Raw genomic sequence first — 23,985 nt, forward strand, 5'->3', positions numbered from 1 at the left:
TCATATTCATATGTTTTTGAGTTAAATCAATATACACTTGTGTTTAATATTTTGCAAATAAATAGTGTTATTTTGATTGAAAAGAGAATTTTTCTATCCTATTTGAAGAAGTGAATTTTAATGTATATCAATAAAGTCCATGACTATATTTTATATAAATTTAACTAGTATATAGCCTTATAGCCTTATATACACACATATTTTTTCTTGTCCTTTTTCTTAATTTTGTAAAATTGCCTTCACGGATCAGTTAGGAATAGCAGACCTTAGAACACGATTCAAGCCAGATCCCAATGCATTTTCTTAAGTTTGTATTTGCGATAGATTGGGTACACAGGTGTAATTTAATTGCACACTAAAGAGCATCACACAAAATGCATTAATAGTTTTTTACACATACATAAAAATGCATACAGATAAAACAATTACACTGCATAAGATCAAAAATTACATCCATATACAAAATGTTTTTTAGGTGCAAAAATAACTTCACAGTATAACAAAATCGGTTAATAAATGCATTTGAATCCTGTATTCAAAAGCATTATGTCTCTTACAGATAATAAATAATAATAAGAATAATAATAATAATAATAATAATAATACAAACTAAAAAGTTATTTTAATATATACATTAAAATATTCTTATTATGAAACTGCATTAATATATCAGTTAACCATCTTTATGTCTGACAACAATCATTCTTCTGCACAAGCCACATAAGGGAACTTAATATAACAAAACACATATGTCCCATTCTGTCCCACACATCACATTTCAGAACAAAATACAATAAAACATATCAGTCACAGTTATCTATTCTTATTTCTAGCTGTGTCCTTGTGACAGAGGTAAATTAACACTACTCAAATTTTTAAATATTCTCTGCATCTGGCATGTGAATGTGTTTTCACCTAATTTAGGGATACTGAATTCAGTGGAAGAATCAGATTCTCTCTATAAAGTCACATTTATTAAATACACACAAATGACAAAAACGGTAATAGCTATATCTGAAAAAAGTAAGATAAGTGAAAATTTCAATTAACCTCTATAGAGTTAAAATATTGTCATAGTTTCCATTTGTAAAATACTAATAAAACTACAGGAACACTAAAAAAAACTGCAGAAACTAAATTTCAGAAACTCATAACAATCCAAATTAGTCGTAATGTAATTGTTAATAAAAGATAAAATGTAAAGTCACTTTGCTTTAGGGAAATAGGATATTGATACTTTCCATTTGTATAGTTTCTCATTGGTCTCTCTAAAAAGGAACCAACAGTAGTCCCCCATCACTGCAGGGTCCAAGCGTCCATGGTAGCAATGTCAGAATCCCCCTGTGCATCACTTTCACTACCCAGGTGTCAGGAAAAAAGTTTAAATGGGTATGTAAGTGAATTTTAAGTGACATACTACAACCTTATACAATTCTTATAGTTGCCCAATAGTTCATTCACGATGGACATGTAGTTGGTCTCTATTCTGTTCCCTAAGAATCCACGCACAGCAGACTCAATTTCCGTCAATTTAGCATTAAACATTGCATCTGTAAGCAGTTTCCTTATTTGGGGGCCTACAATCATGCCTTCTTTTAGCTTAGCTCTGCTTAACTTCGGAAACTGTTCTTTCAGATAACTGAAAGCCTGGCCTTCTTTATCCAGAGTTTTCACAAAATTCTTCATTATACCCAACTTAACGTGAAGCGGAGATCAAATGATTTTATGCGGCTCAACCAATGGAGTGTACTTAACGTTTTGTTCTGCTTTGTGATATTGTGATTTTTAGTATCTCTGCTGTCCCATAAACACAGAAAACAGCAGTACTTTGTGAATCCACCTTGCAAAACTAACAGCAGTGCAACTACCTTTAAGTCACAACAAAGAGTCCTTTCATAATCCTCATACTTCATTCCCTTCAACAACTCAGCCATACTTTCATAAGTTTCTATCATGTGCACTGCATAGGCCAGAGGAGTTTGTTCCCATTATGGAGTAACACTTCTTTCAGACTACTCTTCAAGGAATTAATAAACTCTCTAGTATTGCGCTGAACACCAATTCTCAATCATTAACATCAATACGCATACACATTGATGAAGGAAGTCTTGCCTACCACTTACTGTGATGAAATAATTCACTTTTCGAATTTCAATTTTTTACAATATTTCTAAACCTACGTGATATCAAACTTCTTAATGTATGTTTGGATTCTACGCACAAAATTACATGAAAATTTATATATGTCATGTCAGATGCAAAATGGCTGTTGAGTAGTGTAATTAGACATAATTGTGTTTAAGGCACAATAATAACAGACTTTCATCTAGAAATATAGTTGTACAGTTTGTATCACAATCAAAGTACATGAACACAAGAAAATGCTGGATGCTGGCGATTTAAATGTTACTTACAGACTAGGCGAGGGGCAAGGACAGCAGAAAAAAAAGGTTGTGTCATGAATCGCGGTCTTAGCACTGTTTACGCCACTCGGCGGTATCATATCACTGTACATCTCCTTCCTGTCAGAATGCAGCATTCTAAATCCTGGGACAAAGTGTGACTTCTGTCTGCTGTACTGGAGGCTGCCATCTTGGGTAAGACATTTTGCTACATCCTGCTTATTCTGAGCACCTGACTTCATCCACCAATTAGCTCCCTCTGCAGACTATAAAAGTCACCTCCTACACTTAGCTAATTGGCAGTGCAACACTTTCCTAATTCCTGGTTCCAGTTTACCGCCGTTGCTGTTTGTTTGCTGCTTCATTCTGCCTGCTGCTGTATAGATTTCAGCCATTATCCCTTTATGTGAATTGAGCTTCATTCTGCCTGCTGTAATACAGACTTTGGCTATTAACCCTTTGTGTGGATTCAGGTTCATTCTATCTGCTGTTCAGACTCCAACTGTTACCCGTTGTGTGGATCCAGCTCATCCCTCATGTGGATCCTACTCTCTACAGACTATTCCTCTCTCACTTACTGGCTATTTGGGATAGTAGGTTACTGCTCTGAGTCTTTCAACTTCTGGAGCCATCTCTGTGTCTCTGGGTACCAGCTTCCAGTTGCAGGTTTGTCTCAGGTTCTGAGTTCTGAGTTGCCCGGGCCAGTTCCAGGATTATACAACTCAGAAGGTAGTCACCCCTGATAATCAGCTGCCTGAGTTCTGAGCCTTCTCAGTCCCAGTTTTGGTACTATTTTAGTCTGAGTTTCTGGATCCTTGGAGGTACTGAGTCTCTGACGGTGGGTTCAGTGCCTCTGTTCCTGCCTCCAGGTTCCAGTCCACTAGGTCCAAATTTCAGTCATTTATTTCAGTACAGAGTCCAGTCCAGCATTCCTCCTCCTAAGATCTGGTGTACAGCAGTAGAGCACATCCTCCATAAGCAAGACCTTCATTTGGCCTTGCAGTTTCCATTTCACCCCTACTACAGCTAGTCCCAAGAGTCCCAAGACAGATCCCAGAAACCCTGTTGTCATGATAGGTTGAAGGCAGGGCAGATGGAGGGTGGAGGAAGGTGATCCATGAGGGCAAATGCTTAGAGAGGGTGCAGAGAATTACAGGAGAGCAATAAACTTTTTAAATAATAAAAATATCGCCAACAGTGAGGTTTAAACAGACCTGTCCATAATGTTTACAAATCGCTGTTAGGGTATGACTAACCATCATATTTATCAATTGAAGTTACAGGCATAAGTTTAGTCACACATTATTCAAACTTCAAGGTTCAATCTAAACATAGCTAATGTCATTTAAATTCAGAGATTCTGTATGGTCCAATTACGATCTGAATTGTAAGCGCCTCGACTAATAGGAAATACTTCTCTCCCCATTCATAATCCTCCACTCCAAAAATATCTGTGTCAGTCATGTATCTATTTTAAGTAGCAATTGTTGTTTGTAATTCAATGTGGTATCTCAGAACAGACACATTTATACTTATATACAGAGTTGAAAACTACAAAGTGAAGCAGTTGGAGAGAGAAAAATCAATGATAGCAGTTCTGATGTAGCATACTGATGTTCTCCATAGTTTTTGTTGGTATAAGCAGAGTACTGTGGTACGGAGAAAACAGCTCCAAAAGATCAAGGGTATTTCAAAACTTGGATTTCCATTTAAAATACAGACATAAAATGGGTTAACCTTGTGTCACAAAACTTACCTGCTCCACACTCCTGTGCTGCTGATTTCCTCTGTTTCTGTGTAGAGGTCAGCACTTCCTGGTTTGGGCAGTCACATGATTGTAGTTGGGAGCCGGCATATTCAAACCTGTAGATATATAAAGCTCACTCTTACATTGTAGCTGTGTCAGAGCAACAGGTATTCATACCCAGACTGACTCCCTGTTATGCTGCATTGCTGCTGACCTTGTCTTTCCTTGTGATTCCAACTTGGTTTGTGCTTCTGCTTGTTAGCCCATCGTGTACCAGTCCTTGCTTGTTTTGACCACTCTCTCTCAGATCCTGATTTTGTACTGCACTATTGCCTGTGTACCAGATCCCGGCCAGTTATTGAACTTCCCTTCTGTATGCTGATTTTTTTTACCTTGTTACCGCCAATGTACCAATCCCTGGCTATCTGACCTGCTTTTGTATTTCCCATCCTCTCCACTGTGTTATGCCTAGTGGCTGATTAGAGGGAAGTGGCCTGCGTGTTCCTGGCCACAAAAGTTCATCCTGCCTTGTGGACCCATTAGACTCAGCGCCTCTGTTTAGCCAGTGGTAAACCAGGCTAACACGTGTATCCATCACCCCATGGCTCTTTTCATTACAGACAACAAGACAATTGTTACACCTTGGTGTTCACTACTACGTGTTTTGGATACTTTCCTTTCACTGGCAATTCTGAGAACACTCCATTTATAAGTCCCATACAGGTTACATCATTAGTATGATTCATCATCATCATCATTATCTATATAGCTCCACTAATTCCGCAGCGTCGTAGAGAGAACTCATTCACATCAGCCCCTGCCCCATTGGAGCTTGCAATCTAAATCCTCTAAAATGCACACAGACCGAGAAAGACTAAGAGCAATTTTAGTATCAGCCAATTAACCTACTAGTATGTTTTTGGAGTGCGAGAGGAAACCGTAGCATCCGGAGGAAACCCACGCAAACACAGGAAGAACATACAGACTCCTCACAGATAAGGCCATGCCTGGGAATCAAACTCATGACCCCAGTGCTGTGAGGTAGAAGTGCTAACCACTAAGCCGCCGTGCTGTCCAAAATTTACAGTATTCTCATCCGATAAAGCTACGTACATAGAAGAGAATCATAATTTCCCACAATATTCAAATCCTTCTACTTATAAAACACTATGGATTTGACTGATGTACTTCTGCACAATGGTGATATATTGCATGTATTGTGCTTCTGATCTTAATATATCTATAATGTACATATACATGTTCCCTTAACGTCCGAATGGTCCACCCAAGGTTCTGTGTCCCACAAGAGCATCCCAACAAGTAAATTACATATGTGGAATGGCAGCTCATCAAATTGCCCCTAATATAAAATGACTGCCTCGAATGGTTGGAACTGAATTCATCCAATTGTTGAAAATTTAAAGTATATAATTTATAGCTTACATATTTTTTAACCACAAACCTTCCAAGCATTGGCGCTACATCTATCCTTATTCTCACTTGAAAAAAGGGTGTCCGCTTAGATTGTAATTTAGGACCTTTTATATAAATAAAGCTTTTTTTTATATTTCTGAGAATGACATTATATGCATGTATTTTACATAGAAATTGTATGATTCCTATGTTTTACAATAAAAAAATGTTTTGAAATAAACTTATTGGAGCTGTTTTCTCTTTTACACAGTGCTAGGCCTATACTAACAAAATATTGTCAGAATTCATGGTGGCAGTGGAGGAAATTATTCCCAGTGGCAGTAGAAGTGTTGGACGTTGATCACATCAAAAAGTTTATGTCGAAACTGCTTTTTCCCCTACCTTTTGGCTTTTTGAGGTCTCTATAATTTATCTATAAATTAAAGAACTTGATTGAAACTTAGCCAGAGAAGGGAGACTAAATATTAACAATATATATAAGAAATAATAATTGTATCCACCAAATCCACCAGAAACAGTCAATCATAGTAAGACAGATAAGACTAGTGCACAAATTTAACTGTCAATAACAAGATAAAGGAGCCAGCTCATTACCAGATCCCCAGTAAGCCCACAACTTATATTATTGCATGTATCATTAACATAGTTTATTAATACTAACTCTACAATCACATTTTATTCAGTGACCTACAGCATATCAATATTCTCATAGTATATATAAGAATGACAAAAAATCTAATAAAATGCTTAATTGAAATCTACCCTTAAGATACTAACCACTCAACATATACAACTACTAGTACTTTTAATTCTTGTTCAGGACAAACACCACTGAATATTGCGATAAAATTTAAACAAATATGCAACTTCTTATCACTATACAATACAGGGCAAAAGGCTCTTACATAATCAAAAATTAGTGCAAAATAAGTAAAAAGATCTTAGAAAGACCATTTTACTCAATTCTCCTCGTTTAGGAAAAGTTCCCTTTGGTACCAAACAAACTTCTATGTCTATATATAACGTTACCCTTTGGGATGGCCATCAAAGCCAACTCCATCGCCTCACATCTACAAATACATGCTCAATGGCTTTAAATTTCAATGTTGCAGGGTTAGAATTGTGATACTTAGAAAAGTGTCTTGGGACACTATATTTATGAGCATTGAGAATAATATTTTAGCTCGGTCTATATATGCAGATTTTTAATGACCTTTTAGTCTCCACATTCAAGTAATTGGATTACAAAAGTGGTATTGATATTCATAAGTGAATTGATTTCTCTCATTTTCTTATTCGTTGAATCTGAAAAATGTTTTGTTTCTTTATGCACATAGCTGCAAGCCTTGCAATGACCATATGTAAAAAATACTTTTACTACAAATGATAAAGAATTCCCCCATTCCTTCTCTCTTAAAATACTAGGGGGTAAATGTATAAAGCAGCGAGTTTCCAGCTGGTTTGAAAAATGCTAGTTATCATTAACTTAGTACATTATACATATTATAGCTATAATCTGATTGATTGCTATTGGCAACACCTACACTTTTCAAATCCACCAGAAACTCACAGCTTGATAAATTTACACCTAAATGACAAAAATTATTTAAATATAAGTTTTTAAATCTGACCTGTTTTAAATATGTTTTCTTGGCTGTTTTTTCTATTTTTTTAAAATAGCATTTTATTTTAGATTTTAGAGATTTTATATATAGTTTGGGTTAGGGGGAATACGTTCTGTTTCATATCTTTAGATACATGATACTGTAATGTTCCTTGCAAATGACCTGTGCACTTAAAACTCTGTAAAATGAAATTAAAGTGACTGGTTGCATATGCAGGGTCGAGTAATAGAAACACTGATAGTACATCAACACAGAGCAACCTCTAAAATAGATGTGACCAAGGTTTGAGGGATACTAACATTAAATGTCCATAATAAGGGTAATGTTATCTTTCCAGCACTAAAAATGTTAAATTGTTAAGAGACAGCTCTGCCTTTATTCCGGAAGATATTTGATGAGCCCGGTCGGGTCACTTCGGCTGACTCCAGCATTCTCTGACTTCGACAAGGGTCATGCTCTGTGGCACAGTATGTCATCCAATTTCGCACATTATCTTCAGAACTTCAGTGGAAAAATGATGCCCTAGTGGCCGCCTTCTGGCAAGGGCTATCAGACAGGATCAAAGATATGCTGGCCTCCCAAGAGTTACCCTCCTCCTTGGATGCATTCATTTCCTTGTGTAATCGTGTTGATCTGAGGTTTCGGGAGAGGTCTTCTGAAAAGGAGCCTCCTCATTGCATGCCGGTCAGACTGGCACCCTGATTTCAACATCCTCTTCCTCCGGTGGAACCCATGGAGTTGTGTCGATCCCGATTAACCCCTGAGGAACGTGAACGCAGATTAAAAAAAAAAGCTATGTATCTATTGTGCCGACCCTGGACACATGCTTAACTTCTGTCCTAAGAGGTTGGGAAATGCCAAGCCCTAACCTGTTCTGGGGATGTCAGGCTGGGGTCCTCCAAATCCTCTCCAATCAGATCGGGTTCTAAAACTTGCTCCTTTCCTGTTACCTTGTCTAGTCCTGCCGGGTCTTTCACATCCTGTGCACTGTTGGATTCCGGAGCGGCGGGGAACTTCATCTCCCACTAGCTAGTTGTACAGTGGGCCCTATCTGTAATTTCTCTGGAGAAGGCCATCGCCATCACGAATCACTAATGGAGTCATTTCAGAACGTACTAAGCCACTCACCCTTCAAGTAGGGGCTTTGCATCAGGAGAAAATTTACTTTTTGGTTCTACCCTCTGCAACTAGTCCTCTCATTTTGGGCATACCCTGGCTTCAGCTCCATTCCCCACAAGTGGACTGGCGTTCACCTCAAATTCATTCTTGGGGTTCAACTTGTCTCCAGAGATGCTTTTGCCAAGTTTACCCTGTCAAACTAGCTTGTACATCCCAGAGCCCTCCTCCAGCCAGCCTTAATGGCCAGTATTCCTCTTTATCTGACATGTTTGACAAGGTTCGTTCGGAACGGCTTTCCCCTCGTCAATCCTGGGATTGTCCCGTGGTCCTGGAGCTCGGCAAGGTTCCTCCTAGAGCTTGGGTTTATCCGCTTTCCCTACCCGAGACCCAGGCTATGTCTGACTATATAAAGGAGAATCTCCAGCATGGCTTTATCAGACCCTCTACTTCTCCTGACCGGGCGGGATTCTTCTTTGTAAAGAAAAAGATGGAATGTTACGACCCTGTATTGACTACCGGGGTCTCAATGCCATAACGATTAAAAACCGTTACCCCATTCCTTTAATTATTGAACTGTTCGATCACATCAGAGGGGCCCGGATCTCCACTAAACTGGACCTCCACAGTGCCTATAATCTTATTAGGATCAAGGTTGGTGACGAGTGGAAGACAGACTTTAACACCCGGGGCGGCTTGTGTAATGCCCCAGTTGTCTTCCAAAGTTTCGTGAATGAGATCTTTTGGGACCTTCTCTATGTATGCATAGTCGTTTATCTGGATGACATTTAATTTTTTTCCCAAAATATTGTCTCACACCGACAACATGTGGCAGAGGTACTCTCTAGACTTCGGGAGAATCAACTGTTCTGGAAGGAGGAAAAATGCTCCCTCGAACTTTCACAAATTTCCTTTTTGGACTACCTGGTGTCTGGCTCAGGCCTTGAGATAGATCCCGAGAAAGTGAGAGCTGTCTTACAATAGCCATTACCAATTGGCCTTTTTTAGGCTTTACCAACTATTATCAGCGCTTCAGTCAAGGGTTCTCCACTATTGTTGCACCCATAGTTGCTCTGACTCGCAAAGGTTTCAACACAAAGCAGTGGCCTCCTGACGCACTACAAGTGTTTCAGTTCCTCAAAGAAGCATTCTCCACTGCCCCCATACTTCAACAACCCGACATCTCCCTTCCTTTTTTCTAGATATCAATGCCTCCAATATTGGAATAGGGGCTATTCTGTCACAGAAGTCAGTACAGAATAAACTCCATGCCTGTGCCTTTTACTCCCGGAGATTACTGCCTGCGGATAGGAACTATACTATTGGTGACAAGGAGCTATTGGCTATACAGGTGACCCTGGAAGAGTGGCGATATCTCCTGGAGGGAGCTCATCATACCATTACTATCTTCACCGATCAAAAGAACCTAATTTATCTGCCCTCCGCCCAATGTCTGAATTCACGGCAATCCCGATGGTCACTGTCCTTCTCTTGCTTTGAACTTATTATCACCTTCAAACCTGCCTCAAAAAACAAGAAAGCGGATGCTTTATCCCAAGCCTTCACTCCGACCTCGGATTCTGAGGACCCTCTGGAACGTCTGATTCTGGATCCGAGATGTATACAATTATCAACTACATTTCCCAATACACCATCTCCGGGCAAAACGTTTGTGCCTTCTCAACTCTGGAAAAAAAATCTCTCCTGGTACCACGCCTCTTGCTTACCGGGTCATGTTGAAGGTCGGAAAACCTTACAGATTATCTCCCGAAGTTATTGGTGGCCTACTATCTGAGGTGACGTTAAGGACTTTGTGGCCGCCTGTGATGGTTGCGCCCAAATCAAGTTCTCCCACCAAGCTCCTGCTTGTCCTCTTCATCCACTACCTATTCCTCTCAAGCCATGGATCCGTATTAGCATGGATTTTGTTACAGATTCTCCACCCTGCAGGAAGTTTAACACTATATGGGTAATCGTAGATAGATTTTCTAAAATTACTCAATTTGTTTCCCTTGTTGTCCTTCCTTCCTCCCCTGTCTTGGCTAACCATTTCATTAAGGAGGCTTTTTGACTCCATGGATGTCCCTCTGAAATCGTGTCAGACAGAGAAGTACAATTCATCTCCAGGTTTTGGCGGTCTTTATATAAGATTCTGGGTATTCGCTTGTGTCTGTCTTCCTCTTACCACCCTCAATCTAATGGACAGACCGAGAGAGTCATTCAAGATCTTGAGACCTTCTTGAGGATATTCTCTTCGGAGAACAAGGATAACTGGGTGGATCTTCTACCTTGGGCGGAGTTTGCCCACAACAATGACTACCACGAATCTACCTCCACTACCCTGTTCTCAATTGTCTACGGGCTCCATCCAACACTCCCAGAATTTTCCTCCCACCCAGGTTCCGGCAGTTAATTCCTTACGACATAGATTTTCATCCATCTGGACTCAAGTACAGACCTCATTCAGGAAATCATCCACCAGATATAAGTTTTTCACTGACAAGAAGAGGCGGGCCATTCCCAAATTCAAGGTTGGGGATCGAGTTTGGTTATCCACTAAGAATATCCATCTTTAAGTACCCTGCATGAAATTTCTGCCACGATTCATCGGGCCCTACAAAGTCCTACAAATCCTAAATACAGTCTGTTTTAAACTACAGTTACCTAAGAATCTTCGCATCTCCAATTCTTTTCATACCTCTAATCATTAATCTGTTCTCTGCTTCTTCCTCCATTCTTGATCTATTGCTACCAATTTCACATTTATTTAACATTATTAAAAAACTTGTTAATGATCTTATTAGTTGGATCGCTCTTAAGTTACTTAAAGATCCCTCCTTCATTTAATTGTTAATTGATCTCTTCATCATACTTATCAACATCCATTATCATAACACCCCCGCCATTATCAGCGGGTTTAATAATGATATCCTTATTATTCTTTAGTTCTTTTAGCGGCTCTCTCTTTATAGTTCAAATTACATGTCTGTTTGTAGTTCTCTTTTTCATATGATTTCTCAATGTCATCCATTACCATTTTGCTGAAGGTTTTAATGACACCCCCTTAATATGATGTTGAAAGGTCGCAGCCTGACCGTGACCGTAAAGGGAGATATGAATGGGTCTTCCTATCCCAATACCATGTGGCTTATAAGAAAATAGAAAACATATTTTGGAACCATTGGACCATACTTAAGAAGGATTCAGTTCTTTGTACTGTTTTACCCAACCAACCTTCCTTTATCTATAGGAAAGCCCCAAGTATTATGGATAAGTTAGTGAAAGCTTTACAGTTGGTAATCAGCTGTATTGGATCAACCATTTCATCACTTGCAATATGATGAATATTGTATACGCTATTGAATGTATTTGTAACAAAATTTATGTGGGGAGGACTACTTGACCCTTAAAGCGAGGATGAGAGAACACATCTATAATATCTTGAAGGGTCTAGAATCCCACACTCTTTATGAACATTTTAAGTCAATACATCACTGCAAACCTATGGAGATCAAATGTTTTTGGGGGGTGGAAAAGTTGAATATCGATACTTTGTTCCTGGTCCACAACCAAACTTCGATTTGAATTGAGCGCGCATGTCCATTCAATTGTGTGTCAAGCCTCGTTTTCAACTAAAACGCAGATTAATTGACGGGCTTTAAAACTAACTGCATGGACTCTGCACCCCCAAACCTTGACAAAGACACCAGTCCGGAGTCGAACCGCATTGGTGAAGTGGGGTGAACTTACCATCTGCATACCGAATCTCTTGCTGACAGCAGAAGGAGTACGTTCCTGAGGATACCATCTTATGCTCCTTTGAGATATACGACTCTATAGAGACCTTTCGGTATGAGTGGTTAGGATATAACATTTATGGATTGGTTTTATGTGATGCCTATTAATGCATATTCTATATTGTTTTATCTTGAAAATACAATGGTATTACACTAGATATGCTCTGTTTTCCTGTCCACATGTCATGAGTGTTGGAGGATATAGAAATTTCCTAAAGAGGAATTTCCTCTCTTGATCTATTACTTGGGAAAGTGAGCGCTTAAGGTACACACTATTGCTTTTATTTTCTATATATTATTTGGTTGAATGGCTTTCCTGTGTGTTTTCAAGGCTGCACATGTATGCATTAGCGCCAGTCCATGACCTACTTTGTTTTATAGCAAAAATATAGAAATATGCAGCGTAATGAGGTTCTGTAGGTAGATTAACTGTCTTCCATATATTTTACTGAATATTTGCAGAAGAGAATTAAGAACCTGCTTGTATTGCATATTGTCTACACTTGAGCTGAGTATCCCAAGGGTTATATTTACCATACAGACCTACTACGCACATGCCTAGGGTAACACTGTTTTGTGGGTAAAGGAAGTACTTAATTCCAATTGTTTTTACTTTTTTGTTTCATTTTCTCATTTTGTTACCTGGTGTTTAACAACCAGTAAAACATAATGCATAGGGTGTTTGAGTGTCACCTAATCCTAATCACTAATTTGTAAGTATTAAATTACAATGCCTAGGAAACCACTGATTCTTGATGCAGCCCAACTATCATATACCTATACAGCTGGGGACTACTTCACAAGCTGTCATTCTGTTCTAAACCCTCTTTATGTTCATCAGTAGGACCCATTATGCTGCCTGTTTGTCTTTTAGTCAAAGTGACCCAGCCAGGTGTTGAGTTATGTTAATTTAAAGTTAATTGACTGCTGTAAAAAAATGGACCCTGGTGTGTGGTTGGGAACACGAACTGTAAGCTTCAACAGGACATGGACAGATGTGATTAAAATGTTCTCCGTACCGAGCAGTGTCATATGATGGTGCTACATAAATCAATGATAATAATACAAAAGGATTGATCCATCGAAAAAAATATTTTTAACCATCTGATACAACTAGCATAAAAACTAAGCCCACTGCTGCTATGAGTGTTGCTTATTCCCAGCTGACAACCAACAGAAAGGGAGGTTTTAAAGGTCTGTATTTCTAACACAGACAGACACTGACTGTGCTGATCCATGGCTTGGTCCAATCAATGAGTAGTTAATGGGAAGGGGCTTTGACAACACTGTTCCAGGCACGCAGGACAGAGGATCTGCTCAAACCGTTACATGGTTATAAGTACTCCAGAGAACAGAACCTACATTTCTTATTTTAGAATAATCAATGTCTCACCTTGAAAGCTTTTTTCTTGAAAAGGCAAACAAAAAACAAATGAGCAACTAATATCAACTATTACAATGTTTTGAGTTTATTAGGTTTGAAAGAAAATAAAGCAGAATGATTAGATGAGATATGTTTCAATAAAAATGTTTTCTGTGAAATATGTCTGCTACCTTTCATCACAAGACTGATCAGTCTACTAGAATCAAGTGTATAAAAATAGATACTGTATAGTATGTCATTTCATTTGATTGAGCTGCCCATGTTGTTTATGCAATTCTTAATCCTTTATTTGTTATGCACACTGAGCTAAATTAAGGTCATGTCTAGTTAGCATATTACTTCTTTCTAAACACATGTTACAATCCAGCCTATGCTGATTACTAAAGCCACAGGCTGGGGAACATATGCATTAAGCACAAAGCAACCTCTTCCCATCTTCAGTGTCTGTTTAATAGCGCAGTTCTCCTGCAACTGTTTGATAATAAACAAATAATGAGTTATGGTAAAGGACACAATGGAATTTACGCAAACTTATTTTCTCAACACATGCAAACGGCAATATAGCTGATTGCTTCTTTAATTTAAAAAGATTAATTATGGGAGGGTAAAAATGAAATATTTCACTCTGACTTAACAACCGTCTGCAGATGTGCACGTAATACGTATGTTTTATCCAGATGTGACCTTCGTTCTGTTGTTGATATAAATGGTAATGAAGTAACAGCAGGCAATTTGGACTACCTTTGTATATTAAAAGAATGTTATTTACAGCTACATCAATATCAAGGCTTCAAGGACATTTTATTGCTAAATTACATGTGTGTTTTGCTGATAATACAAAGAGGGAGATTTATATGAAACTGGTGCGCACACAAAGAGCTCCATCATAAAAGGACCAAAAAATATACCTGTGTTGCCGTTCTAAATTTCTAAAAATGTTGTCTAGCTTCTATACACATGTAGCTACAGAGGTAAAAATGTCTTTCTCTGTTTGTCCACTGATTATATTTACCACTTGTGTCTGTTTAAAATGAAAGTTTTCTAAAGTAAATAGCACCAATTGATATATGCTGGTCCTGAAGTATTAGTAACAGCATGTTAATAAACAAAATAACCAGTAAAAATGGAACCCTAGCAAAAATCTGGTGAGGCTTTGAAGCCACTCAGACCACTGCCTGTCTGGAGAGATGTTCTTGTCAGTCCCACCTGCTGTGGTGTGTGGGCAGGTATAAGTAAATCAGCATAGAGCCAGATCAACTGAGGGCAAGTGTATGGTACTTTTGGGGCTATATGTAGCTGCATAATGCATTAAGTCACATGTGTGATTTTAGGGGCCAATCTGACATTCCGAAAACGATCTACTAATTTTAAAATGGAAGATGAATACCATGCCATTTGGCAAACTAGATGTCGATACACATTAAACGAGAGGCAGCTACACCCCTAAAGCAAAGTGTACCATATTTTTATTTATTACTTCTTATTTATTTCCATACTAATTTTATGCAGTGTTGCACACCTGGGGGTAAATGTATCAAGCTGAGAGTTTTCCGGCGGGTTTGAAGAACCAATCAGATTCTAGCTATCATTTATTTAGTACATTCTACAAAATGATAGCTAGAATCTGATTGGTTGCTATAGGCAACATCTCCACTTTTCAAACCTGGCGGAAAACTCTCAGCTTGTTACATTTACCCTCTGGAATATGTCAGGATGATATCCTGCTGAGCCTATAACCTAGTTTTAGTGTCTTGGGTTCAGAGACACAAAGTAACTCCTTGAAGGTCACAAGGAGCAGACAGTGGGATTTTAACTGCAGTCTCACTATTATCGTTATGTTTATTTTGAAGACAACATATGGGTTGTAGACCTGGTCTTGCAGAACAAAAATGTAGATACTTTTACTTGGCATGTTCAATACGAATTGTTTATTAACTCAGTGCAATCATTCTGCCATTTTATGGTAATTTGGCCTATAGAGGGCATGGTTCAATCAAAAAGTCAGAATCCACTCTTACTAATAATTGCAAATACATTTGTAAATATTATATGCAGTGCTCTCTCTTTATAATGGCAGCTTAAAACACAAGTCAAAGCTGGTATTAAAGCAAGGATGGCGTTATAAGACGGTGACATATAAATGAAGCTATGGAAATATAACACCAGATATAAATAGAAATGTCTTTAATTGCTGTTAAATGTATGTCACTTAAGAGTAAGTTATCAAAACTATCACATCATAATTTACCATAATATAAATGGTAAATCAATATTACAGCATTATCATCAAATATGCAAGGTTTAATCATTTAAAAAAAAAAAAAAAAAAGTTTACTTCGAGCATATTTGTGAAATTAAAGGAAAAATTAAAGAATGAAAGCATGAATGTATAGTCATAAAATTCATAATGTGTTGGCTTAAGCAATTTATAAATTAAAGTTGACTGTACAAACTTTATTTCAGATAGAGACATAATGTACACATTTGTACAATAGCATTCAGTTTAAACCACTTTTTGTTCAGACCATCAAAAGCAAATGAAAAGCAGTGAAAATTGCACACGTGCTTTTCATGCATTCAGTAGACTTATATACTGGTGAATGAAATTGTGATAAATGCATGAAAAACGCATCAAAAGCAAATTATAATAAATCAATGTCAAATTTTCATAATTTTCAAACTTCACACTTTTCAGGCATTGATGCATTCAGCACAACTTGATTAAATAATTTGAATGAAGTCTTGTTATTAACAAGAAAATAAAAACATGTTTCCCTGTGCAAGCTTAAATGAAAAGTGGAGACACATAAGGGCTTATTTATCAACCACCTTATCGCCTTGATAAGGATTGAACTATTTCTCAGATTTATGAAAAAAGCAATACAGGGACAGCAGTTCCGAAAAACTGCTTTTCCTGTGAAGTGCAAAAGTTACTTACCACTGTCTCTCCACTTCCGAAGACGTTTGCGATCCATGGGGGGTCCTCTTCTCACTCCAGTGCACATGCGCCGACTGAAAACCTCGGTATGCGCACAAACATCCCTGCAACTGTGCAGTTGCAGAGAGAGCAGTGTGTAACAGAAAGGGATCATGTGATCCCTCCACACATACGTGCTGTGAAGCTCTGCTCTTCGTAGCAGAGCTGAACAGTGTTGAAAACTATCAAGAACAGTAATCTACGCCAGCCTGAGCTGGCTTACATAACCATAGGTGTAAAAGTATTTTCAAATGTTGTTAAATTGCGGTGCATAGCAGTCCCCATAGACATCTATGGGTACTGCTATGTATTTTGAAAAAAATGCAACGCAGCAGATATCTATGATATCTGCTGTGACACACTGTTGATAGATTAGAAAAATACATAAATATGCATCCATTCCCCGAAAAAAGCTGTTTTCTGGGAATTTACAAGTAAATTAACTAGAATAAATAGGCCCCTTAGGGCCTGATTCAGAGTGGGACACAAGTGTAACTTGTGATTGATAAAGTTGCACACAAGTGTATGAGTATATATGCCGCATTCAGATTTGAAGATGCATCCAGGTCTGAATGAGTAGCAGACATCAGACACACCCCTCATACTCTTACGTCCAACTTGCGAACATGTACAAAATCCTTTTAATTTATGTTATGAATGAAATTGCTACGAGGCATCATTTAAACTTGAATATACCAAATAATACAGCAGGAACAACTTACCGACATGTATACAAATAAATAAGTGTTAATCTTTGCTTCAACACACTCGCCAAATCCTAATCTATTACCAAGCGAATACTAAAGTCTCAATAAATGTCTGTGAATCATTTGCAAACTTCCATATTTGTTCGAACTCGCCGTGACTGTATATTCACTTTCTGAGTATGCACAGTGCAAAAAAACTATACATCTCTCTGAATCAGGCCCTTTAGCATCATCATCATCACTATTTATTTATATAGCGCCACTAATTCCGCAGCGCTGTACAGAGAACTCACTCACATCAGTCCCTGCCCATTGGGACTTACAGTCTAAATTCCCTAACACATACACACACACACACACACACACACACAGAGACACACAGACAGAGAGACACAGACAGAGACAGACACAGACTTGTTAGCAGCCAATTGACTTGAAAATTAAAAAAATAGGCAGCAATCCTAATCTAACACATCTAAAAAACTCCAAAACTACTCTTATAAATGTTTCTTTAGGCACTGCTACTCTTTTGCATGTTACTTTAGGCAAATAATCTAATTGACAGTTTGCTTAAAAACTGTATAGAGCATAATATGCTATCTGCAGAATGAAATGGTTAAATATATTATGTAATAGTCTGGCGTGCTCTTTCCAAACAGAGATTTATTTCCTTCCACACTGTGAAGCATTTCCTGCTGTAAATTGGTAAATCTCTACCTTTGCTTCAATATATCATAGAAGAACTAACAAATCAATGCACAGCGTACATAAAGTAAATCAATCTAAAATAAACGCGTAATACCAGATTGACCCTGTTGGTGGCAGCAGCACAACTCCGTTTAATAAAAAAAAGCAGAAGGGAACTGTGTGTAACAGAAGCCTACTTTTCACTCTTCCAGTTAGAGGAATTTCTTAACAAAATCAATCCCAAGAATGCTCTCAAACCTGTCTGTCACTTTTATTTTGCAGTCAAAGTTGATCAATGTTAAGAAATGTAAAAAAAGAAAAAAAGAAGAGGTGGTTGATAATTTTACTTAGCTAATGTTCCATACAATTATTGCCACCTGTTTAGTAGTTTATAGATCTAGCTATGAAAAACGATGTTGACTGTTGATTTAATGGCTTTCACATCTGAATGCAATGTAACATTTACATGTTCTGCTTTGCATTCAAGTTGGTTGTAATATTTAATAGTACCTGAAATTAATGATTACTTAAAACATCCGATAATATTACAATAATGTAATACAATATAGAATGTATATTCATCTATATTATAGATGGTCATGAGTGCACTGCGGGTTCCAGTTTGGTACCCACCTTAGCAGACAAGACATCTGACATTTTCCTGCTTCTGTGGAACTACAAGTCTAAGCATTACCAGTCAGAGCATGCTGGGACTTTTTTTCCACACCTGCTGAAAGGCAGGTTGCCTTATCCTGCCTTATAGTAAGCCCAATGCGTTGTTTCTTCACTATACGATTCAGATTTGAGTTTCACTGTTTTGTATATATGATTGTACACACATTACACTTCCATGGTCAGTATTCAGTTATGTGACTCATGTTGACAACCCTTTTATGTCATCTGCAACTGACGCAAAGCAGACGGCATTAATGCAGCGAGCTGAACATGTAAGTATCCTGGAATCAAGAGAACGGCAATCAGATCTCAAGTTGTACAGTTCACCTACGTTCCATATGTGGAACGGCTGGGCGGCGCAAGACAATGGGGAACGTTCCAATTAGAATTTCGAACGCGGCTGGGGGAGTTGTCTGTACCGTGACGCAGCAGTGAGGGAGGAGGAAGCGTGAGCAGCTAGGGCTGCGTTTTCTCCAAGAGCGATAAACAAGAGAGGAGAGAAAAGTAGACTGTGTGAGGAAGAAGAAAAAGGGAGCATGACAGACAGACCCTGAGAGCATTAATTCACAGCGCTGAAAGGAATAAACACAGACACGGGACGGGAGAAGGAAGGGATCTATCTCATCTGTCGCCTTGTTTTCATTCTCTTTTTATAATCTTTGTCTGTTTAATGCTGTTCATGTTACTTGCAAAAAAATGAGCTCTCATTGAACAGGGGGGGGGAGAGCACCAGTGAAAGGAGAAATTCTTTTATATTGAAAGAAAAAGAAGACAGAGAACTTTGATCGCGGATCTCAGAGCGCAAAGACATTTCCAGGCAGTGGATTACGCCTATTCTGTGGCCCCTGACAAAAGTTTCTGTGGAAGTAACAACTAGGAGGAAACTTCTTTTAAATGCTGGTGGCTGTGTCATTGCGTCAGTTCCCTTAACCTGTCTACATAGACGAATATGTTACGTGTAGTTAATTCCCCAGTATAATCTCGCTTTAACAATTGGCTTCTAAGTAATTTGTCGCGTAGAAAACTTTGGACAGGTGATATATATAACTGATTTGTGCTCTTCATTTTTTTTCTGTGCGTACTTTTCCACCTTGGAATACAAAGCAGAAAGCTGTTACTTTGTCACAATATTGTGACAGTTCTCGTATCTCTGTGTCGCTCTTGCGGCTGTTTGATCCAAGGAAGGATGTACCTGGCGGATGGAAAGTTGCTGCGTCTATGGCACTTGGTGGTTGTGGTTTTGACGCTGCTGCCTGTGTCCAGCCGGGCTTTGGTTTGTTTACCTTGCGATGAATCGAAATGCGAGGAGCCCAAGAACTGCCCGGGGAGTATAGTTCTGGGCATCTGCGGCTGCTGCTTCATGTGCGCCCGGCAGAAAAACGAGAGCTGCGGGGGAGTCTATGGGCTGCATGGAGCATGCGACAGGGGGCTGCGCTGTGTCATCCGCCCCCCGCTCAATGGCGACTCCATCACGGAGTATGAAGTGGGGGTTTGTGAAGGTATGGTACTAATGTTACAGTAAGATGCCCCCTTTACACTCTTTCCTTACCAGGGGAGGTGGGTAGACATACAATGCCACAGCTATAATGTTATTATCACACGCACCACTGCTATAACCCCTACTGAACTTTTCACCGCAAGGAAATCTAATAATAAATATGTATTTAATAAACCCTAAGGCTAAGTATATGTGACATACGTTTTATAACAGTGATTAGTGTTTACTGTCTGGTAGATGAAGACATCAGAATTTGTGACATCATTAATTTCAGGTTTACTATCCAGCATTTTCAGTTTAAGTAGCAGAACACGGTGGTTATTAAAGGTACATGTCTGGTGAGGAGAATGAGAGGGTTTATTGCATAATAATTTAATATTATGCAGAAAGCAAGCACAGCCAGAGATGACAATTTAGTGAAATAGTGGCGCTAAGTACAGCACAATTGCAATTAATCAGTAAAGGTTGTTACTATAATTTTGAAAGTGTACACACTCACAAACCGTGTACAATTAATAATAGGGTTGTTTGCTGTTCTGGACTGCTGACACTGTGCCAAACCAGGCACTCAGTAAAACCTACTGCCAAATATCTTGCAGTGTAGTATTGTGGCTAATGTAGAAGCTATGCTAGGCTCCTGGATCCCAATGAGCATAGATAGGATGCATCTCACTGCTTCTGATAGCATTGGTTTTGGTACCAAAGTAATTGACATGTATAATAACAAGTGTTTTAATCCAAAGGACAGAGGTTTACCTCCTCCTTTGTATAGATAGAAATGTGGCAACATGAAATAAAAGTGGTCCTGTCAAAGAAGGAAAAGCCAGGTTAGCATGTCTATAGTATGTCACAGGCACGGGTGGCAATGTTTGAATGTATTTATGTAACACATGTTACCTTACCTGGGTAGCTTATATGTTTAGGTGAGCTGTTTAAGAGCTGGTATTGCAGGGATTGTGGAGGGTTGCATGTGGATAATGAAAGTGCAATCATGTATATCTTACTGAGAAACAGGTTAGGTCAATCCACAAGAGATGGAATTATGGCCATAGGTAGTGCAAGAGTGATGCAGTGGATCCCAAGTGTTTGATCATTTTCAAAAAAGGCTTTAGCCAGGAAGCCATGGATATGAATTCCATGAAGTGCAAGGTGGAATAGATTTTATGTCAAGACTGCCAAGTACAGAGCAGAGATAAACTCTTTTGTGCTTGCACTCTCAATAAATAAATATATATATTTTTATATATATATATATATATATATATATATATATATATATATATATATACATACATATACATACACAGTTCTCTTGTTAATCCAACTTGACAGATGGATTGACAGTTATAATGTGGTGGCAATTCCTTACATCCAAATAATTGCAGATGACCTCGTGTCTAGAGTATGCAACACGAGATCAACAACCAATCAATGGTTGTTTTCTTCCCAATATCCACTCTATTAACGCAACAGGTCGCACAGTGCCACTGTTACTACAATATCCTCTACATTCCACTGCTCTACTTGACTGCAGTATCTAAAGATTACTATTACCATTTTCTAATTGAATTTTCCTCTAGTGTAGTTGCCATCACAATTTTGCTCAGCTTTAGCATCCAAGAGATGATTAGAACTATCCTCTTATCTTTTACATTTCCTTTCCTAGACTGCATGAATACAATCAATGTGCAAGGGATTTCTACCTGCTTAGTCTATTTGGTAGGACGATGTCATTAAATCATAAATATACAAGTATAATATGATGCCTTTACATATACAGATTATACGGCATGAAAATGCGGCTTATTATCCAAACTCAGAATAAAAACTTTTTGTACATATAATTATAGTCTCTCTTGACTTGGCTTTTAACCCAGCTGGGCGGTAATAATAGAGCACAGACCACTTGACCAGTGAGAAAAGGCAACTCTGCATGTCCCCTATTGCATCAGGTAGGAAACTAATGGTCTATATGTCATGCTTTTAGAAAATTTGTCCTGACCACACATCAACACATTCTATTCCTGTATTTGTGGCACATGGAGTCTATCAGTCAGTTTTGTGACATTTGGTATGGTTCTAACATTTAAAATGATTCATGTTTATGGCACTTTTAATAAAACACCTTCTAAAATGAAAAATAGCCAGGTGCTTCTTAATGGCTTCCTAGCTTCATGTTGTCTCTTCACCTAAACCTTGGATAAAATACTTGGTGATGCATAAGGCTCAAACTGGGGATAAATAAAACCCTAGACCAATATAAGTAGGAGATTTAGGTTCAAAATGTATTTCAGTTTATGGTACTGGGCTCCATGCACAGACTGCTAACATTAGCTCTTCCTGAAGAAAGGAAGTAGGAATTGCTTGATGCTATCTATCTAAAGTGATTCCATTTCAAGGCCTCCGTGTCTTGTATTTTAGTAGGGAAAGGTCTCCTGAGGCTTTTCTAAGTCACCAGCAGATGTTTAATGCTGATTTTCACTGCCTTCATCCCTGCTCTCCTGTCAGACTTAAGTCCTTTTCACTGTGCTGTGGACAGAACAAGATACATTCTGAATATCATTTACTGCTCCAACAACAATGTGTATGGGAAAAGTAGTGGCCAGGTACATTGTCTATCCTCTATCCCGCTTTCATGTGCTGTACTATTTTTCAGAATCATTCTTGCAATTAAGCATATTTTAGTACTTACTAACCAAGCTTGACTATTAAACTATAAGAACATTTGATTTTTCAGCATATTAGGTATTGATGGTAATTAAAACAAAGGGTAATTAAATTCGGTGTATGTACAAACTTTGTAGTGTCTACTAAACATTTGGTCTGGAGCGAGTTTCTTATGCTTATATGCCCTAAATGCTATGGACAAAATATACCACAAGTGATCCTGTTACTTACTCATATATGCAGCTTTAGGAGTTATTCAAGAGTTAAGAAGGACTCAAAAGCATCATTTATAGCACAGAGGCATAGAACAATCAGATTGCCCTTTGTTTTCATGCCTTTGTAGGTTTTAGAAAATAGTCTAGTAATGTTAAGATTTACCTTCCAAAATGCCACAAATGGAGAACAGTTTATCACAGCATAGCATCATATGGAGAACTTGTGCTAGCTTGGAAACTTTAACTTCAAAATATATTGTGTGTATGGTGCACTGTTCTCTGTACTGCATTGTACTCCATCTGTAAGTGGCTGTCATATCTTCAAGCTGTGGCAAAAGCCTTCCAGTCAACCTATATCAGTGTTGGCTAACCTGCGACAGTCCAGATGTTTGTGAAACTACAAGTCCCAGCATACCCTTCCAGCAATAAGCTGCTATATATTGGCAAAGCATGCAGGGACTTGTAGTTTCACAACATCTGGAGTGTCACAGGTTAGCCAACACTGACCTATATCTTTCCTGCCCTCAATACACATAACCGACCCAGAGTACGGTGGAAGCCGCATATTATACTTTGTAATTAGTCACAAAAATATATCCCACAACTCTGCAGACAATGATTATATATAAAAGTTGATACAACAAAAACAAACTGAACCAATAGATAATTGGATCTGCTCATAAGCACTGTCAGTCTAGATCTATAGTTTCTGGGTGTTGTAATCCAACAGTTATAATTCACCACCATAAAGTACAACTCAACTTTAACATGTGCTGTTCCATGTGTTGTCTTCTGTGAGAACATTTCTTGCCTTATCTATGACCCTGGTAGCGTTTCTATATTTTTCATTATTTAATTCAGTAACAGTCTAAGTTATAGACATTGTAACTCTCCAATTTAGATTTTATTAGGATAGATTGTTAACTGTAATAATATTTTACTCAAAATGTCAAACCGTTGTTGAGGTTTATTCCACAGACCTTTTGTCATTTCTTAGTCTTTGCAATATACAGTGTCACAATCTTGTTAAAAGGTTCTTTAAATCGTTTGTACA

The 23,985-nt window shown here is 38.3% G+C and overlaps 1 protein-coding gene across 1 annotated transcript in view; it reads left to right on the plus strand.

Annotated features, from left to right (window-relative positions):
• Positions 1-18,986: 18,986 nt before the first annotated feature.
• CRIM1 (cysteine rich transmembrane BMP regulator 1) overlaps positions 18,987-23,985 on the plus strand; it is a 568,056-nt gene continuing 563,057 nt past the window's right edge. Inside the window, exon 1 of the mRNA XM_075203677.1 lies at positions 18,987-20,050. Within this exon, the coding sequence (XP_075059778.1) occupies positions 19,738-20,050 (313 nt within the window). The 5' untranslated portion in view covers positions 18,987-19,737. The remainder of the gene's footprint in view (positions 20,051-23,985) is intronic.

Source organism: Mixophyes fleayi, chromosome 3 (assembly GCF_038048845.1).
Source record: "Mixophyes fleayi isolate aMixFle1 chromosome 3, aMixFle1.hap1, whole genome shotgun sequence".
NCBI lineage: Eukaryota > Metazoa > Chordata > Amphibia > Anura > Limnodynastidae > Mixophyes > Mixophyes fleayi.